Source organism: Camelina sativa, chromosome 5 (assembly GCF_030686135.1).
Source record: "Camelina sativa cultivar CO46 ecotype springtype chromosome 5, ASM3068613v1".
Taxonomy (NCBI): Eukaryota; Viridiplantae; Streptophyta; class Magnoliopsida; order Brassicales; family Brassicaceae; genus Camelina; species Camelina sativa.
Genome location: NC_141884.1, coordinates 5,103,015 through 5,118,521, shown reverse-complemented (window position 1 = coordinate 5,118,521; position 15,507 = coordinate 5,103,015). Strand labels below are relative to the sequence as shown.

At 37.3% G+C, this 15,507-nt stretch overlaps 4 protein-coding genes and 1 pseudogene across 16 annotated transcripts; 1 reads left to right on the top strand and 4 right to left on the bottom strand.

Moving 5' to 3' along the window:
- Nucleotides 1-1,544: 1,544 nt before the first annotated feature.
- LOC109132814 (putative F-box protein At5g41510) lies at nucleotides 1,545-2,299 on the bottom strand (annotated as a pseudogene).
- Nucleotides 2,300-3,688: 1,389 nt separating this feature from the next.
- LOC104785592 (uncharacterized) lies at nucleotides 3,689-7,981 on the bottom strand. 12 transcript variants are annotated; one of them, XR_015598336.1, is made up of 17 exons: nucleotides 7,754-7,898; nucleotides 7,321-7,537; nucleotides 6,976-7,020; nucleotides 6,608-6,670; nucleotides 6,466-6,528; nucleotides 6,310-6,372; nucleotides 6,141-6,203; nucleotides 5,976-6,038; nucleotides 5,813-5,875; nucleotides 5,672-5,734; nucleotides 5,512-5,574; nucleotides 5,163-5,225; nucleotides 4,990-5,061; nucleotides 4,827-4,886; nucleotides 4,536-4,711; nucleotides 4,370-4,462; nucleotides 3,689-4,284 (listed from the first exon to the last, which is right to left on the bottom strand). XR_015598336.1 is itself a non-coding variant. In XM_019245711.2 (17 exons), the coding sequence occupies exons 2-17, from the start codon at nucleotides 7,531-7,533 to the stop codon at nucleotides 3,901-3,903; spliced, it is 1,542 nt and encodes a 513-aa protein (XP_019101256.2). In that variant the 5' UTR covers nucleotides 7,534-7,537; nucleotides 7,754-7,981; the 3' UTR covers nucleotides 3,689-3,900. The 12 variants fall into 12 exon arrangements, 6 of the variants coding, with proteins under 6 accessions (XP_019101256.2, XP_087369267.1, XP_010509139.2 ...); XR_015598333.1 differs by having other exon boundaries at nucleotides 4,536-4,654; XR_015598337.1 differs by having other exon boundaries at nucleotides 6,976-7,017.
- On the top strand, nucleotides 7,966-9,922 carry LOC104785593 (uncharacterized). Of its 2 annotated transcripts, none has more exons than XR_015598339.1 (7): nucleotides 7,966-8,523; nucleotides 8,654-8,734; nucleotides 8,822-8,906; nucleotides 8,999-9,043; nucleotides 9,130-9,219; nucleotides 9,341-9,442; nucleotides 9,522-9,922. XR_015598339.1 is itself a non-coding variant. In XM_010510842.3 (7 exons), exons 1-7 carry the CDS (start codon nucleotides 8,041-8,043, stop codon nucleotides 9,666-9,668), a joined length of 1,023 nt encoding a protein of 340 aa, XP_010509144.1. In that variant the 5' UTR covers nucleotides 7,966-8,040; the 3' UTR covers nucleotides 9,669-9,922. The 2 variants fall into 2 exon arrangements, 1 of the variants encoding a protein (XP_010509144.1); XM_010510842.3 differs by having other exon boundaries at nucleotides 8,832-8,906.
- Nucleotides 9,923-10,022: 100 nt separating this feature from the next.
- LOC104785594 (transcription elongation factor TFIIS) lies at nucleotides 10,023-12,334 on the bottom strand. Its single transcript, XM_010510843.3, has 2 exons — nucleotides 11,876-12,334; nucleotides 10,023-11,330 (listed from the first exon to the last, which is right to left on the bottom strand). The coding sequence occupies exons 1-2, from the start codon at nucleotides 12,038-12,040 to the stop codon at nucleotides 10,299-10,301; spliced, it is 1,197 nt and encodes a 398-aa protein (XP_010509145.2). The 5' UTR covers nucleotides 12,041-12,334; the 3' UTR covers nucleotides 10,023-10,298.
- Nucleotides 12,335-12,457: 123 nt separating this feature from the next.
- Nucleotides 12,458-14,893, bottom strand: LOC104785591 (protein FATTY ACID EXPORT 3, chloroplastic). Its single transcript, XM_010510836.3, has 6 exons — nucleotides 14,434-14,893; nucleotides 13,817-14,201; nucleotides 13,557-13,724; nucleotides 13,130-13,179; nucleotides 13,006-13,043; nucleotides 12,458-12,762 (listed from the first exon to the last, which is right to left on the bottom strand). The coding sequence occupies exons 1-6, from the start codon at nucleotides 14,677-14,679 to the stop codon at nucleotides 12,642-12,644; spliced, it is 1,008 nt and encodes a 335-aa protein (XP_010509138.1). The 5' UTR covers nucleotides 14,680-14,893; the 3' UTR covers nucleotides 12,458-12,641.
- Nucleotides 14,894-15,507: the final 614 nt, after the last annotated feature.

Sequence of the window (15,507 nt, the reverse complement as noted above, 5' to 3'; positions counted from 1 at the left end):
TTTTGTCACACACAAGTTCAGTCCTTCACAACCCAAAAAAAAAAACATATTATTGTATACCAAAACACAGCAGAAAGTAAAAGAGAAGCTCAACAGCACCAACAACATCATATGGTTCTTTAGCAAGTAAGATAGTAGGCATCAAAATGCAAGAAGTCCCATATGGCTCAACCCTTTCAGTGTCTGCTCCTGCAGATCACAAAGTGTAATCACCATAAGCCTCACTTCCAACAAAGTATATAAGATAAAAGAACACAAAAAAAATTACCTGTAACTTAGCAACCAATCTTTTTTTTTGCTTCTCATCATCCCGTTTTCTCCTTCTGCGCCTCCTCCTATCTATATCTATGTCTATATGGATCCTTCATTAGCTTTTCTATTTCAGCAAGCCTCAACATGTTTTGATCAAATTGACGCTTTTCTAAAATACTTTGTTTAATCCTTTTGCCTCGTGCAAGTTTCTTGATCTGGACCAAACTTGGAACATAAGAGCACACACTAATTAGCCAACGGTTTTTGTATGCAGGTACTTCGAGATCCAATATTTTTGAGTATCCAGCCTCTCCGATGATCTTAATTAATGTTTTGGGACATTCGTCAGAATAAGAGTCATAGCCATAGTTTCTACCAACACACATGAAGACTTTCTTCTCCTCGTTAATAAAGAAACAGTCTGGAGAACTTATCCTAAGCCTCGTATCAATTCTCAAGAACTTGCTCCACGACCCCGTTTCGACCTCAATCTTAGTTGTAATCCATATCTCAAACTCATAACCATAGTGGTGGTGAAATAAAGCTGCAATCTTCTCTTCTTTAACACTAGATAAATTTACATACAGTAAAACCTCTATAAATTAATAAGGTCGGGACCACCAAATTTTATTAATTTATAGAGGTCTTAATTTATCGATAAATTAATAATTATTAATTTATCAATAAATTAATATTTTATTAATTTATGAAGAGATTTTTAATTTTCATAATTTTTAAAAAATTATATTATAAAATAAGATACTTTTGTTATCATTCATAATATTAAAGAATTTTCTTAATTTATAATCTTGGCTATCGTAATTGTTAAGTTTAGAGTTTAGATATAAATGATAAATGTTAGAAGTTTAGAGTTTAGAAGAAATTGCTACTATCATTCATGGTAATGATGAAGTCAAAGAATATATTGTGGTAATTTTAGAACCAAATACATGTAAGGAAGCAATTATCGCATTTAGGATTATCCATGATTTTTGGATGCGATTTGAGAAGACGGCAATGAAAAAGATTAGAGATGAGCTCCAATAAGAATGCAAATTCAAGAATATGGAACCAACAATAGAATCATATTTCACTAGATTTTCTTAGATATATATATATATATATATATATCAATATTAGCTTAATTATTAATTTATGATATTGATGAGACCATATTTTTACATAAGATTTCTGAAAAAATATTATCTTATTAATTTATCGAAATGTGTCATTTTTTACATCTTAAAGAGTATTAATTTATAGAGGTTCTACTGTATACATATTTACGATCCCTAACACAAGATGGCAGAGGCAGGTCCAAATCTCTCTTTTGTAAAATCAAAACAGATTATGCGATCCGTAAAACCTTCTGCGCTTCTTTCTGCTGCACACCAGTAACTGTTCCCTTAAGAGAAACGCTACTGCTTGAACAATATATTCCCCAGTGTGGAGCAACGTCAAGAGTTGTCCATAAACCAGAATCAAAATCGTACATCTCGTACCAAAAAAATTGCTCTTCGGGCTCTCTGTGAAAATAATCTACAAACCTCAACAATTTAAGGCTACGACAAGATTCCTTAACCTCGTATCCGAGAGTATAATTGAAATATCCTTGTGGAAGGTGAGTATATCTGAGGTTGATCCACCTTGTTTGGCCCCAATACGGATTCCAAACCACAATCCTAGTAACGTCTTTCAAGAAGCATAACAATAAACCCTCATAGTGGCGAATTCGGGATATGTTGACTTGATTGTGAAGGAAACTAAGCTTACCTTTGAGATCTATACATGGATCAACGTCAACCACGCCGCTCATTAAATAAATACTGTGACGCTGCACCACGATCATCATTGACTCCCCGTTTCTTGTTAATTTACCAATGTGCATCTTCTTAAAGCTCTCACTTTGGGATATATGGTTCCAACTTTTGCATGTTAATCTCACAGCTTTCAGAGATTTCATGGAAAGCCTATTAATAATATCCTCCATCAAATCCTTTGGAAGATTGGATATCATCGTCGTCGTCATTGTTTCAAAGGGCAACCAAATGTGTGTTTCTTTGTTTCTCTGATTTCTTGCGGCTAAGGTAAAGAAAAAAAGTATACGACACATAGAGAGTGCAGATACATAAATAACCCTAAATAAAGTTGGGCCTAGCGTGGGCTCAGAATCTAGTCAGTCTTTAGATGTTAATATTACTTAACAAAAATTCATTAGAGTCGGTTAAGATAATCGGCTTGTATTGGATGATGATTAGAGTCTGTTTTTTTGGGTCAACACTTGAGTTCAACCCAAAACATTTTATTGTATACCAAAACACAGCAGACAGTATCTTTGACCTGAGACTCCGGTTTATGTAGATAGTAGTAGTTCTAACGCTTCAGCATAGTTTATAGTCGGGCTTTAGATGTATTTAGTAGCCCTTGGATGTTACTTATCTCTATCTCCTACCCAAATGGAAACACAAGGCTAAAAAATCCAAGAGAGGCTGCATAAGTATTATTCAAGATAACATATCATAATCAACATTAATGCAGGACAAATGAACAATCAAATGCCTTGAAGGATTTAAGCTCAGCCTGTGGAACAAAAAAACAAAGTGATCTTTAAGATGTTAGAAGACAAATCATGTAAAAAAATGTGGCTAACATAAAGTTAATATCAGTGATAAGATGGTATCATATATTCTCAGAACAATAACATAGATTAATTAATTATAAAAGAAATATGGAGTTCAAATTCAAACAAAAAAGTTAAAAGATATATTATAAAATACCAAAACTAAGCAGCAAAGAAATCATATAGGGAAAATTATCACATGTGTCTAACACATATACATTTCTCACACCTAGCTATGCCTATTAGTACTAAAGTGTTAGAATATACGGAGGATTTGACATAGATTGTTCTGATGTTGCTTACATGAGTCTTGCATTTGCTCAGAAGCTCAAGACTTGCGTTTGAACTTCCATGATTTTTTTAAAAAAAGAAGGAAAACAAAGCAACATGACTTGCGTTTGGACTCTATAATAACACTGTGGTAGCCAGCAAAGGAAGGTCTAACATGTGGGTTGTTCAATGTTCCTTAGAATATGAAATCATGATCAGGGTTTGACCATCCCTCAAACACAATCATTGTCGCCAGAACAGGATGAGAATGAAATGCAACGAAAAGCTCCTGGAGAGTGTCATACGTTTCTATTCGATTTATTCGGATTAGCTCTTCACCATTGCCAAGCGGAGGAGGATCTCGTGTGCAGTCAACATAAATGCTCCGTTCCCTAGGAACCCATGGGTTTCGATAAACTGCAGTGCGTGCAGGGCAGAGAAACCATAACAACAGTGAACGGCTCCACTCGCACAAATTTGGTGCGTTTGAAACTTCCATGATTTTTTTTGAAAAAGAAGGAAAACAAAGCAACATGATACACTCAGTCATCAAAATCATCATCATCAAGTCATTATCCTATCAAAAAATTACAATAGACATCTGTGTACTGTTAAGTGTTGTGAATAGCTAATCAGTGATCCTCATTGTATCTATGTAAGGTCCCTTCAGATTATAAAAAAAAAAGAGAGAGGGAGAGAGATAGATATTGCGATGCATCTTCTCTGACTTTCAATGTATTGTTGAGTTTTACAAAAAACTATTTCTTTGCCGCCAAATCTGCACCACTCACGTATCTTGCTACAAACGAGACTAGCCTGAAAGGAGCACCTATGAGTGGAGCGTCCACCAGAGGCACACCAGCACTTGCTTCGTCTTCTCTGGCTACTACAAACTGTGATTCCACGTCTACTTCCCCATTAGCATTCAGAGAAACGGGCACTGTTTCTTCAATTGGGCCTTCTGACAAGTTCCTCTCTACCAATGCAGTATCCATGTCCCTAGAGTTATCAATTCTAATCAACTCGTCGTGTATGGGTATTTCTTCTAAGGATTCAGACTTCTCTACTTCAATAGCTAGGCTCTCAGGGGATGAAGTAGAAGCATGCTGTGATTGGTTGAGCTTAATACACAACTCGTTCACCTTACAACGTAATAATCATAACCAGTGAGATTTTCAATCATTCAACACCAAAGTAACTCAGTAGATCTATAGCCGTGCACCGTACCTTTTCAACAAGTTCAGCATTTTCAGTGATAAGCTTTTCAACTAGAGTACACGCTGCTTCAATCTGTGAGTTTAATTCTTCCTCAGAAGCACCCTGTGTCAATCATCAGAAACCGTTTCATCCATTTCTGAGTCTCCTGCATATTGTAAAGTATTCAAAGTCTAACCTTTGCGTTACTCTCATGGTTTTCATGCTGGACTTGAAGATTGGATACAGGTTCCTTAAGACTCTGATTCTGCTCTAGAAGATTACTCTTAGATTCTTCCAACTCCGTAACCTGCCAAACTTTGTTTTAATCTTCATATCAGACTAAATCTATGCAGTATTATGCATAGCCGCTTCCTGTTTTACACGAGTACAATCACTAAACGTTCACTTAGGAGGCTGGAGTATCGTGTTCAGATGCAATTTCGTGAACCATCCTTGGAAATGAGAAAAACAAAATTATGTGACATACCTGAGCTTGTAGCCTTGCAATTTCACTGTTCAGGCTAGAGATCATTTCTCTGGATGACTTCTGCAACATTTAATGTGTATGATGAGTAACAAAAATGACCATCTTATTCAAGAGACTCAACTTAAAATGAGTACCAAGCTTTTCTAGCGTAAGATAGGGTTACCTCCATAGCCACCGAGGATTCTTCATCATGTTGAAGTTGTTGAAGTTGTTGAACTTTCTTTTCTAGACTCGCCTGATTGAAAACCATGCAAATTGTTTTACTAAGATTAGGCAACGGCAATGCATTATAACAGAAGAAGATGCAACTTTCATCTCCAATGAGTGGAGACATACCTCTTTCTGAGTGAAGGTAGATCTTTCATCTTGTAGTTGTCTCATCTGGGATTCTGTACTAGACTGTCAAATTTATATAAATGTCAGAATTACACAGTATCTTCCTGCATATGATACCAGATGTAACATATATATAGCAATCTGATATGTCCTGACAACATGACTTTCTTTCACGTTAGCTAAGACCAATTCCTAGTCTATTATGCAAAATACTGGTAGGTGCTAATTTACATACTGGAGAGATAATTATAAAACAAACCAAGTTGAACAGAAAAGCAACTTTCATATGATCACACAAAGAAGAAACTGTAGTACAAAACTAACGTTCCCGGTGCTGAAGATGTCTCACCATTTCACGAAGAAGCATGTCATTCTTGTTTTTGTACTGCACAAGTCTTTCCTCCAACTTTTCCTGCATAAACACAACGTTATTTTGACCTTCACCTTCCATATGATCCTACAAAATAATATAGCTATGGATACGGCTTTATGCTATTTTCCTCACTAACTTCATTTTGTTTGTGAGCTTCATTTTCAGTTCTCAAATGTAAGAGCCTTTCTTCCATCCGTGCCTGTGAAACACCATGTAATTTTGACCTTCAGCACAATAGCAAAGTTAGGATATGGTTTTATGCTATTTCTTCACTAACCTCATTTTGAATGTGAGCTTCGTTTTCTGTTCTCAAACGCAAGAGCTTTTCTTCTAGCATTGCCTGTAATACACCATGTTATTTGACCTTAAGCTTGCAGACAGTGAAGAAAATAGCAAAGCTATGGATACGGCATCATTTTTTATGTAATTTCTTCACCAACCTCATTTTGTATGTGAGCTTCATTCTCTGTTTTCAAATGCACAAGCCTTTCTTCTAACATTGCCTGTAATACATCATGTTATTTTGACATTCAGCTTGCAGATAGTGCAGAAAATAGTAAAGTTATGGATACGGCATCATTTTTTATGTAATTTTCTTCACCAACCTCATTTTGTATGTGAGCTTCATTCTCTGTTTTCAAATGCATAAGTCTTTCTTCTAACAGTGCCTGTAATACACATCATGTTATTTTGACATTCAGCTAGTAGATAATGCAGCAAAATAGAAAAGCTATGGATACAGCCTCGTTTTATATGTTATTTCCTTTCACCAACCTCATTTTTTATGTGAGCTTCATTCTCTGCTCTCAAATGCACAATCCTTTCTTCTAACAGTGCCTGTGAAACACCATATAATTTTGATTTCTCAGCTTGCAGATGAAGCAGGAAACAAAAAAAGTAATGTTAAAGACTTTAGTCTATTCTACTAACCTCTCGTTGTAGGTGAGTTTCATTCTCAGTTTCCAAGCGTCTAACATTTTCTTCAAAGCCAGCCTATTAAGACATGACAGTTCATTATTTAACCTTTAAGAATGAACTGAGAACAAAGAAAAGTTTGCGAAAAGAATATAACCTCTTTCTGAAGGTAGGAGCCATTTTCATCACGTAACTGTTTGATCGTTTCTTCCAGCAGCGCCTACAATAGCATTACAAACTAGTTTCGGAATCCAAGTGAAAAGATAGAAAACAACAGATTCTTCATGGTAACAAGTAAACAAAATGTCGTCGATATTTCACTCGGGTGAACACTGATAGATACTACTGTTAACAAATTCTTATTATCAGCCAATTTATAGATAGAAATGCAAGACTTTTATTTTCCTCTTTCTTCAAACAACAAACAATGCAATACTGCTCTTCTTTTATCTTTCTCATCTACGATGACAAGTAGATACACCAAATAACGGATTAACATATAAGACACAGTGGGAAAAACCTCACCTCATTTGTGTGGGACTTGTCCTCAACACCAGATTCATCTGCCTGCTTGAAAAAAAGAAGATTTAAAAGTATCAGACCATGAGAGGGCTCACCTCACTTGCACTATCCCATAATTTTTAGTCAACCATCTCTATACAACCCAAATGGACTCCAATAAGCAAACACCCACATAGTAAAAGCATTGCATTCAATCAAACCAGACAATGTAGCATAAACAAAATCAACAAGATCAAACTGCATTGACATTGTAAACCAAAGTCAATGAATCAAAAGTCTAACACAATGTCCTATCATCAACCAAAGAGAATTAATTCAATGTAGTAGTAATGTTGCAATCGATCTTACAGTTGCGACGACATTATTGATCTGGTGAGAAGGTTGGGACTCATGGGCATCTGGACCTCCGCTAATAAGAGCAATGTCACCATCTCCGATATGATTATCATCAGGAAAGGTCGTCGTCGTTACACCGTCGTCAACAGGTTTATTGTTATTATGATTAGTCTGCTGCTTGTTCTTCTTCTTCTTGTTTCTCTTCTTCTTCTTCTCGTCTTCCATTACCCTGAGATCCACCAGCTTCCAAAACGTATCAGTTATCGATTTGAAACCCCCAAAAAAAAGAAAAAATCAAAACTTTATCTCATCAAAAACTAAGCAAAAGTCTAAGAAACGAAGTCAGATCTGAATGAATCCGCGTAGAGAAGAAGATTAAATGTCAAACGAGGAAGAGAGAGAGAAAGAAATCGAATTGGAGAAATGTGTGAATCGCAAAGCTCACTTTGCGACGAGAGGCAAATCGAAAGTCGAAACCTTTAGCGCTGAACGGGAATAAACACGGGGACAGGACAAAACTTTGTTGAACAGAGGTCGCCTAAACGTAAAAAAAAAGTCCTGTTTTTTTAAGTCGGGGACGTCTTACCAGCTAAACACCAATTTTATTAGACTTGTTTAATGAGAGAGAGAGAGAGAGAGAGAGAGAGAGAGAGTTATTATAAACTCAAAGACTAACCATATTCCCTTGTCCACATAGAGAGGTTCAATCGCAAAAGACTTCTCTCCAAGGTAATGTGCAATTGCTCTTCTTCCTTGTACCTTTCTCTACCCGTCCTCAATGCTCGACTGGTGGTGAAACCCAATTCAGAGAATTGTAGATGGAGTCTCAGACGGAGGAGTCACGACGTCTCAGTCCTCAAAATTGATACTTTATCATCGTCAAGAAGAGGAGCTTCATGTTCGGATAAGTCTGCGTTTCTCGGGCAATTCAGCTTTGTAGAGAAATCGAGTGATACCAATTTCGTGTCTTGTTTGCGTTCATCGTCACTACCTAATGAAGAAGATCAAACTGTGGGAAGTGATACCGCAGAATTACCACGAGAGAGTGATTTGATTCGACTAGTTGATGGAAACGATCTGAGTAACAATACAATTGCGTCGAGAGGATTTAAACAGACGACGGCGAGATCGAATCTTGTTGCTAAGCAAGTTGTTAGTATTCAGTCAGCTCTGAGTTTAGGATTTATCTCTCAGCTCTGGGTTGACACTGCTTCTGTAAGTTTTTGTTAAAGTAATTACCTTTTGGTTTCCATTACATCACTACTGAGTTTTAAAGTCTGCTTCTTTTTTTACCAAAATTTGGGAATTGCAATGAGCTTGGATCATTCTGATATTTTTGTTACAGTGGTTGGTTTTGGTGGTTGATATCAAACCAAGTTTGCTATCTGGAGAATCTGACAGATTCCTGCTCAAAGACATTACCAGGGTATACTACTACTATGTTTGGTTTCTGCCTACGTTGAAACTAGTTTTCTTCTGGTAATGTGTTTACATCTCAGTTTTTAAAATTAAGATCTTTCTAGGTGGGTGATGTTGTGCTTGTAAACGACGAGACTGTATTGGATACTGAATTCAAGATGGTTGGACTTGAAACACTGGTATATATATATATATATATATAGTCTGCTGTCTTGTGAATTACCCCCACCTTTAAGCAAGTCTAAGATTGAGTTCTCATCTTTTGTTTTAGGTAGGTTACAGAGTAGTGACACAAGGAGGCCGAAACGTTGGAAAGGTGTTCATAATCTTTCTAGATCTTATTCAGTGATGATATCTGTCTCTTTCCCAATAACTAGCTAAAAAGCATATGATTGATTTTAGGTTCGAGGTTACTCATTCAACATTAACTCAGGAATAGTTGAATCGCTTGAGCTCGATTCCTTCGGGCTAACCATCATACCGTCAAGCCTGGTGGGTTAACTTTTTTCCTTCTTGACTAAAACGACTTGGTTTATATGAGATACAAGCACAAGTATATAATCTTGGACTAGCACAATGTTATGATTAACTTACTCGGTATGTGATAATGCAGGTGAGTACATACAGATTAGATGTCGAGGACATAATCGAGGTCTTACAAGACATAGTTGTGGTTCACGAAGCTGCAGCCTCTAGAAAACAGAGGTTGACTAAGGTATATGTCTTGTAATGGCATGCCTTGGGATTTTCATGTAGTGTTAAATAGATGATTGAAGAAAGATTTTTAATTACAGGGACTCTGGGGTACTCAGTTTGGTAGTGAATACTCTGATGATGAAGAGCTTGAAGGTTCATCCTATAGAAGACGGCGAAGGAGAAACAATAGATCCAGTAGGAAAAGAAGAGATTTAGATGATGAAGAATGGGACATATTCCGCTAGAAGTTATGAATCTATCTATTGTTTTTCATTCATCTTAACATATGTCTTCCGCAGTGTCTGATAGAGAAAATGAATATAAGATTATTCAAACATGACTTTGTTGTCGCAGTGCTATACATGTCTAATGCGATGACTTGTTACATGTCATGTTCATTCAAACAGGTCATGTTCACAATGCTGCTATACAGTATACATGTTTAGTGACTTGTTCCTCCGTATCTGATAAAGAACATATAAACCCTCTGTTTTCAGCAGTCTCTTTCTTTTTTTTGCAGTTCAATCCTCTGTTCTCAGCAGTCTCATATTGATACTTATCGACCAATATCACATACACAAAAATCTAAAACAAAACAATAAAAAAACATCAAAATTTGGTAAAATCTGCAAGAAAGTTGAGTTGACAGTTTGGACAAAGAGAAGCAAAATAAATAAGAGCTACAAACACCTAAATCAGTAAATACCCCTACTTACTAATCTCTAAGACACTGAACGATATCCTTAAACAACATCAGAGCCTTAACATTCTCAGAATGCTGGCAAATGGACATAGAGCTCCTGATAAATCAATCAGAGCCTCTCTATGTCTTCGCATGGGTCTCACATGAAATAGAAAGACACGCAGAGATCTCCTTAACAGAACTTCCAGTGGTTGTCGCAGTTAACACATGTGACATAAGTCGTCATCGGCTCATCAGCACTTCTTGTTTGCATCTGATAGTAGGTGCATTTGCGCTGACCACACCGCCCGCACTTGAACTGGTCAGTAGATGCTTTAGCTGCAAGACCACGCTCACAATCAAACAAATATTTCTCTTTGATCTGGTTGTTTTCTTGTTTCCTCTTGTCGCTTGCCATATCTTCAGCAGACAATGTGATGAGTTTCTCTGGTGAAATCTCCCCGGTGAGAACCCTTCTTCTTAAGTCTGGGTTGTTACTGTCCCTCAGGTTGAACATTATAGATCTGTACTTGAGCTTCTGAGCTCCAGTTGAGCGACCCAATTTCTCAAACATGAGTGATTCCACTGAGACAGCAACACGGAGTGGATCACTTGCAGTTACTGACGCTCTCTCATAGTCATCAGCTTCTCCAGCAACCTTGACGAAGGCATCCGCAAGCAACTCACGGATTTTGTCACGCACAGGATCATTGCATCTGAGCATTGAAGTTAGTTTTGGAGGAGCATTAGGTGCCTTTGCTGGAGCTTTCATACTTGATTGGCTTTCCTTTGAGACCTTTTCATCCTTTACAGCCTGACCACGGAAATCTATCTTGGCTCCATTAGTGACTTTGTTGTCTGAATCCTTTCTCTCAACCTTGACACCGGTAGTGACTTTGTTATCTGGTTCCTTTCTCTCTATCTTGACACCGGTAGTGACTTTGCTGTCTGTTTCCTTTCTCTCAACCTTGATACTCTTAGCCGAATCACCCCTCTGAAGTTTCTGAACTTTAACAGGAGCGGGATTGGAAGGCTTCTCAACATCCATCTTATTCACCTTAGCCTCTTTGACAGTTGCAGCTTTACAACCGTTTGTGCTTTCGGTTTTCTTAGCCTTGGCTGTCTCTTCAATGACAACTTTCTTCCATATCTCAAGCAGATCAGTAGCTACGGTTTTGATATCCTCAACAGGATGTTTTGCAAGAGACCTCAGCTTCTTTCCCACCTGCAAGCAAGAGAAAAGAATATAACTTTATCTAAAGCAATACACGCACTATCAACATTCTGCAGAGGATAAAGTATCAACAATAAACGTATAAAACAATCTACAATTAGCACACTTTTCCAAACCACGACAAACCAAAAAAAAAGAAGTGAATGTCTAATGCCATGACTCGATTCATTCTGTGCCAAACTTGGGTTTGTTTCCCTTACCCTAACATGTCGAGCTGAGTTCAATGTCCAAATTGGGTTTTGATTTCTCATACAAAAGCACTAAGCAGTTTGGTCAAGCTTCTTCATCTGTTGATTTAAAGTTACTCTTTTTATAAAAAAATTCAGATGAAATCAATTTAACCCTAATTAAGAATCTAAGGTAACAGCACAAGTCAATGCAACGAGATTAGGCAATCAACACCCAGAAAAAAAAAAACCCCTCCAATCAAAAAACGTATCAATCGAAAAAAAAGGAGACATTTTTAAACTTTTCCTAAATGCAAAAACAATCAAAATCATTCATTTAGGGTTACGAGAGATGAACCGGAAACAAACCTGAGTCGCAACGAGCGTATCGTATGTGACAGGAAACTTCTTGAGTTGTTTCAAGGCATCGAGACATCTCGAAACCTCCGGACCTGAAGATGCAACACCGTCGAGAGCTGCCGCATCGGCCGCCTTCTTCGCTCCTTCGAACAATTCAATCAAATCACTTTCCATCGCTCCCCTTAGCTCCAACAATAAAGCGCCAACACCGACAGATCCAAGCCGACTCAGAACAACAAAACAGAACAAAAATCTCTCAAGAATGGACAAGGATAAGGAGATGTTCGGTTCGGCGGAACCACGTTTCAAGTCGCGACGAAGAAGATTAGAGATTACGGACTGAAACTGTGTTTTGTTTTTCCTTATTTATTTATACAACCGAGACGAAGCGATCGACGGTTTCAGTTAAAACCTTGGAGAATCAACGGTCTCGATCACGTGGCTAGGTCTATGGATACTACTAGATTCACGCTTCTGCTCTTTTCTCCTCCTCCTTATCCCATCAAACATGGGCTCACTCAACAAGGCCCTTATTGGGCCAGAGCTATACTAGTTTTTTTTCTCAAAAACAAATATATTAATACGGATCTATCTCTAATAAAAAATTCATTATTTGTTTGTTGATATATCGTGAACCAATCCAAATACTCAATTTGAAGATGACTGATCGCAAAAAACTGTAATACACAACTTGAAAAGAGAGACAAGAAGGAGTTTGGATTTATAGGATGCTTATGTTGACAAACAGACACAACAGTCTCTTACCATTTTATCTCTATCCTTCACTTCTTACAAACCCATCGGCTGATTCATCTTCTTCTCCTCCATCTTCTATCTTTGGTCCTTTATCTCTTTTTTCCACCATCTTGTACAAGTAAAACGCTAACACACCACCACTGCAACAGTAATCCAACAACAAATTTTAACCATTAGCCATTATTATATGCAGAGTGTGTTTTCTTTATTTGATGGAGTATACGAACTTTGGTTGGAGGACCAAAGTAAATGTGTTAAGCATGACTAAATCTTCATTAACATATCTCTTTGGGGTTTTAGTTTAGGCTCTTTTCGCAATCATCTTCCTATCGTGTTTTGTTTATGAAATTGCAAATGTATAATGATTGGTCTAGAGAGTGTACCTTGTAATGGTGGTAAAAAGACTGAAGAACGCCGATTTCTGTAGAAAGAGAAAAAAGAGAGTGGATTAATGTTTCGTTAAAAGCCATTGCCATTTGAAATATAATTTTATGAAGTGTGAGTTACCTGAGACAGTAGCATCCGCAACTCTCTCAAAAATATGATTGCCACTATAGCTGTTGAACATAAGAAGAACACGGCAATAAATGAGTGGTCATAAAACTTGCTTTTCATCTAATCTAAAACCGACATGTCGGAGACAACCTCATATATCACATTGGCGAAAATTAATTTGCTGACTAAAATCAATCTGTAGGATTGCTTGAACAAGTATCTCTAGTAAAAAGCCTCAATTCTATACAAATCAACAATGCAACTCTAACTATTTCTTTCATGGTTAGCTAATTGGCATGTCAGAGGGTTATCAAAGTTATCAAATTCAAAACTTCAAAAGCATAAGTTCAGGTAGTTAAAAACAAAGAGTTCAGTAACTGGGGCTAGCTTTGTGAATGATATGCGAAAGATTTAGTTGCAGATGAAAAACTTTACTAACCCATTTGTCCTTTTAAGAACTTGGTAGATGATTCTCCTTTCCTAGTAGACTTTAGACTAGCCAAGCTCAGTGCACAAAGAGCCCCACCAAGAATGACTCCAAACCTGATGGCTGGAATGCTTCCCGATACCATAAAGTTAATGAAACCACCCACAAGCAGAAGTAGACCTGAAATGTAAACAAACATTGTCATCTCGGTCCTAGATTACTACGCACCATGAAAGTTAATAAAGGATGAACAAGATATAAAAGATGTTTACCATAGGGTATTCCAACATGAAAATCATTAGCTCGGGACACATCTTTCAGATCCTCAGTGGAAGCGAATGCTTCAACGATCTCTTTCACATCTGAGGGTGATTCTTCTGCTGCTTTCAAAATATATTCTCTACCTTCTTCGCCAACAACTTTAGCTTTAGTACCCAACTCTTCTTTCGCCTTCTCCGCTTGAATCCTAAGTTGTTCAGAAGTTTCTTTCAATACTGTCATCGCCTTTTGAGAGTTAACAGAGTATGCCTCCGATGACACACTCTGCATCTTTGCTACCTGCTCTTTAAAAGACTCAAGAGTTTTTTTCCATGCTTCCTGTGATGTACCATCTTCACTATCACTCTTCTCCTTCTCTACCTCAACACCTGATTCTTCCTAATTGAACAGTGGCGATAAAGGGTATTAATCAAAATATGTTCTTTAGCTAAGCAAAGATCATTTGATAGCAAATAGTAGTCAAAACATATACACATACTTCAAAAATGCTAATTTCAACCAAAAGTTTAATTCTTTTTGAGCCACGGAGCAATTTACAAGATAAAGCCTCTAAATTGCGAGATACCCAACAGAGGAAATTAGAAGTTTTGAACAATACCACACTACTCACCGAGTCTTCGTGGGATGCAGCGAGAGCAACGACGGATCGATTAGGCAAGACTTCTGGGAAACAAGGCGAGCTAAAGCCGAAACGTATACTTGTATAAACAACAGCTCGAGGAGAAGTGAAATGGCGTCGGCTAGGGAGGAGAGGACGTGGCGGAGCACACAGAGCTACCGGCGGACGAGAATGAGCTCTGTAAAGCAAGGTCGAATTAGGGTTTCTGATGGACATCAACTCCATTGGGATGCTCATCGCGAGAAGTCTTCGGCGAAGACGAGATTAGAGAATGAGATAGAGACTTAAAGCTTAGGCCTTAGGGATTCCAAGCTCTCTATGTGTGTTGTTGTGAATGCTTCAACTATGAAGTAAGGTATTTCTCAAAGGATTTGTCTAAACACACAACAACAAGAACCAAAAAGATGTTTACGAAAACGACGTCGGAACATTTGGAAATCTAGAAAACAGCTTCGCAACAGAGCAGACCTTCTAAGTCATTTAGAGTCTTTCAAATTCAACCAATCTTTCTTAATCCCTAACCGTGGTTAAACCAATCTTATTTATCTGGTAACTTTTAATGTGCATTTTGGTTCCTAAAATCTTGAGTCAACACTGAATTAAGCTTTAATAATTCACTGAACATAGGTGTTTGGATTTTCGCTTTGGATCGAATCGGATTTTTCGAATTTTGAATTTTTCGGATTGAGATGTATAGAATCCATTTAGAATCTGACTGTTTTTTGGATTAGATGGGTTCGGATTCGGATGGGTTTTCAAAAATTTTTTAAGAATCTGAACTTAAACTGAATCCCTTATATATACCATTTAGAAAGCGAAATCAGAAAGTTAGAATAACTTTAATAGTTAAAATGTGTGACCTTTAACCATAAGGTCTGATGTTTGAGTCCTTCTACTAGTGATTCAAATTTAAATTTTTATAAGAGATTCGTTTATAGCTAATGGGCTCCTAACAGAGGCCCAAATTTAATATCAATGCCTAAACTCAAATGTATAGAAATTAATTGTGTATTCGGTTTAGCGGATAACCAATTGAATTTTGGTTCGAATCGGTTAAAAACCAAA

Coding starts and splice junctions, on each gene's coding strand:
- LOC104785593 (XM_010510842.3), top strand. CDS start 8,041: ATGTGCAATTGCTCTTCTTCCTTGTACCTTTCTCTACCCGTCCTCAAT. Junction 8,907..8,998: donor TGGTTGGACTTGAAACACTG/GTATATATATAT, acceptor CTTTTGTTTTAG/GTAGGTTACAGAGTAGTGAC. Junction 9,044..9,129: donor GAGGCCGAAACGTTGGAAAG/GTGTTCATAATC, acceptor GATTGATTTTAG/GTTCGAGGTTACTCATTCAA.
- LOC104785591 (XM_010510836.3), bottom strand. CDS start 14,679: ATGAGCATCCCAATGGAGTTGATGTCCATCAGAAACCCTAATTCGACC. Junction 13,180..13,556: donor GTTCTTAAAAGGACAAATGG/GTTAGTAAAGTT, acceptor TATGTTCAACAG/CTATAGTGGCAATCATATTT. Junction 12,763..13,005: donor CTTTTTACCACCATTACAAG/GTACACTCTCTA, acceptor TTACTGTTGCAG/TGGTGGTGTGTTAGCGTTTT.
- LOC104785594 (XM_010510843.3), bottom strand. CDS start 12,040: ATGGAAAGTGATTTGATTGAATTGTTCGAAGGAGCGAAGAAGGCGGCC. Junction 11,331..11,875: donor ATACGCTCGTTGCGACTCAG/GTTTGTTTCCGG, acceptor TCTTGCTTGCAG/GTGGGAAAGAAGCTGAGGTC.
- LOC104785592 (XM_010510837.3), bottom strand. CDS start 7,533: ATGGAAGACGAGAAGAAGAAGAAGAGAAACAAGAAGAAGAAGAACAAG. Junction 5,876..5,975: donor AAGCTCACATACAAAATGAG/GTTGGTGAAGAA, acceptor GGTGTATTACAG/GCAATGCTAGAAGAAAAGCT. Junction 5,226..5,511: donor ACATGCTTCTTCGTGAAATG/GTGAGACATCTT, acceptor TAAATTTGACAG/TCTAGTACAGAATCCCAGAT.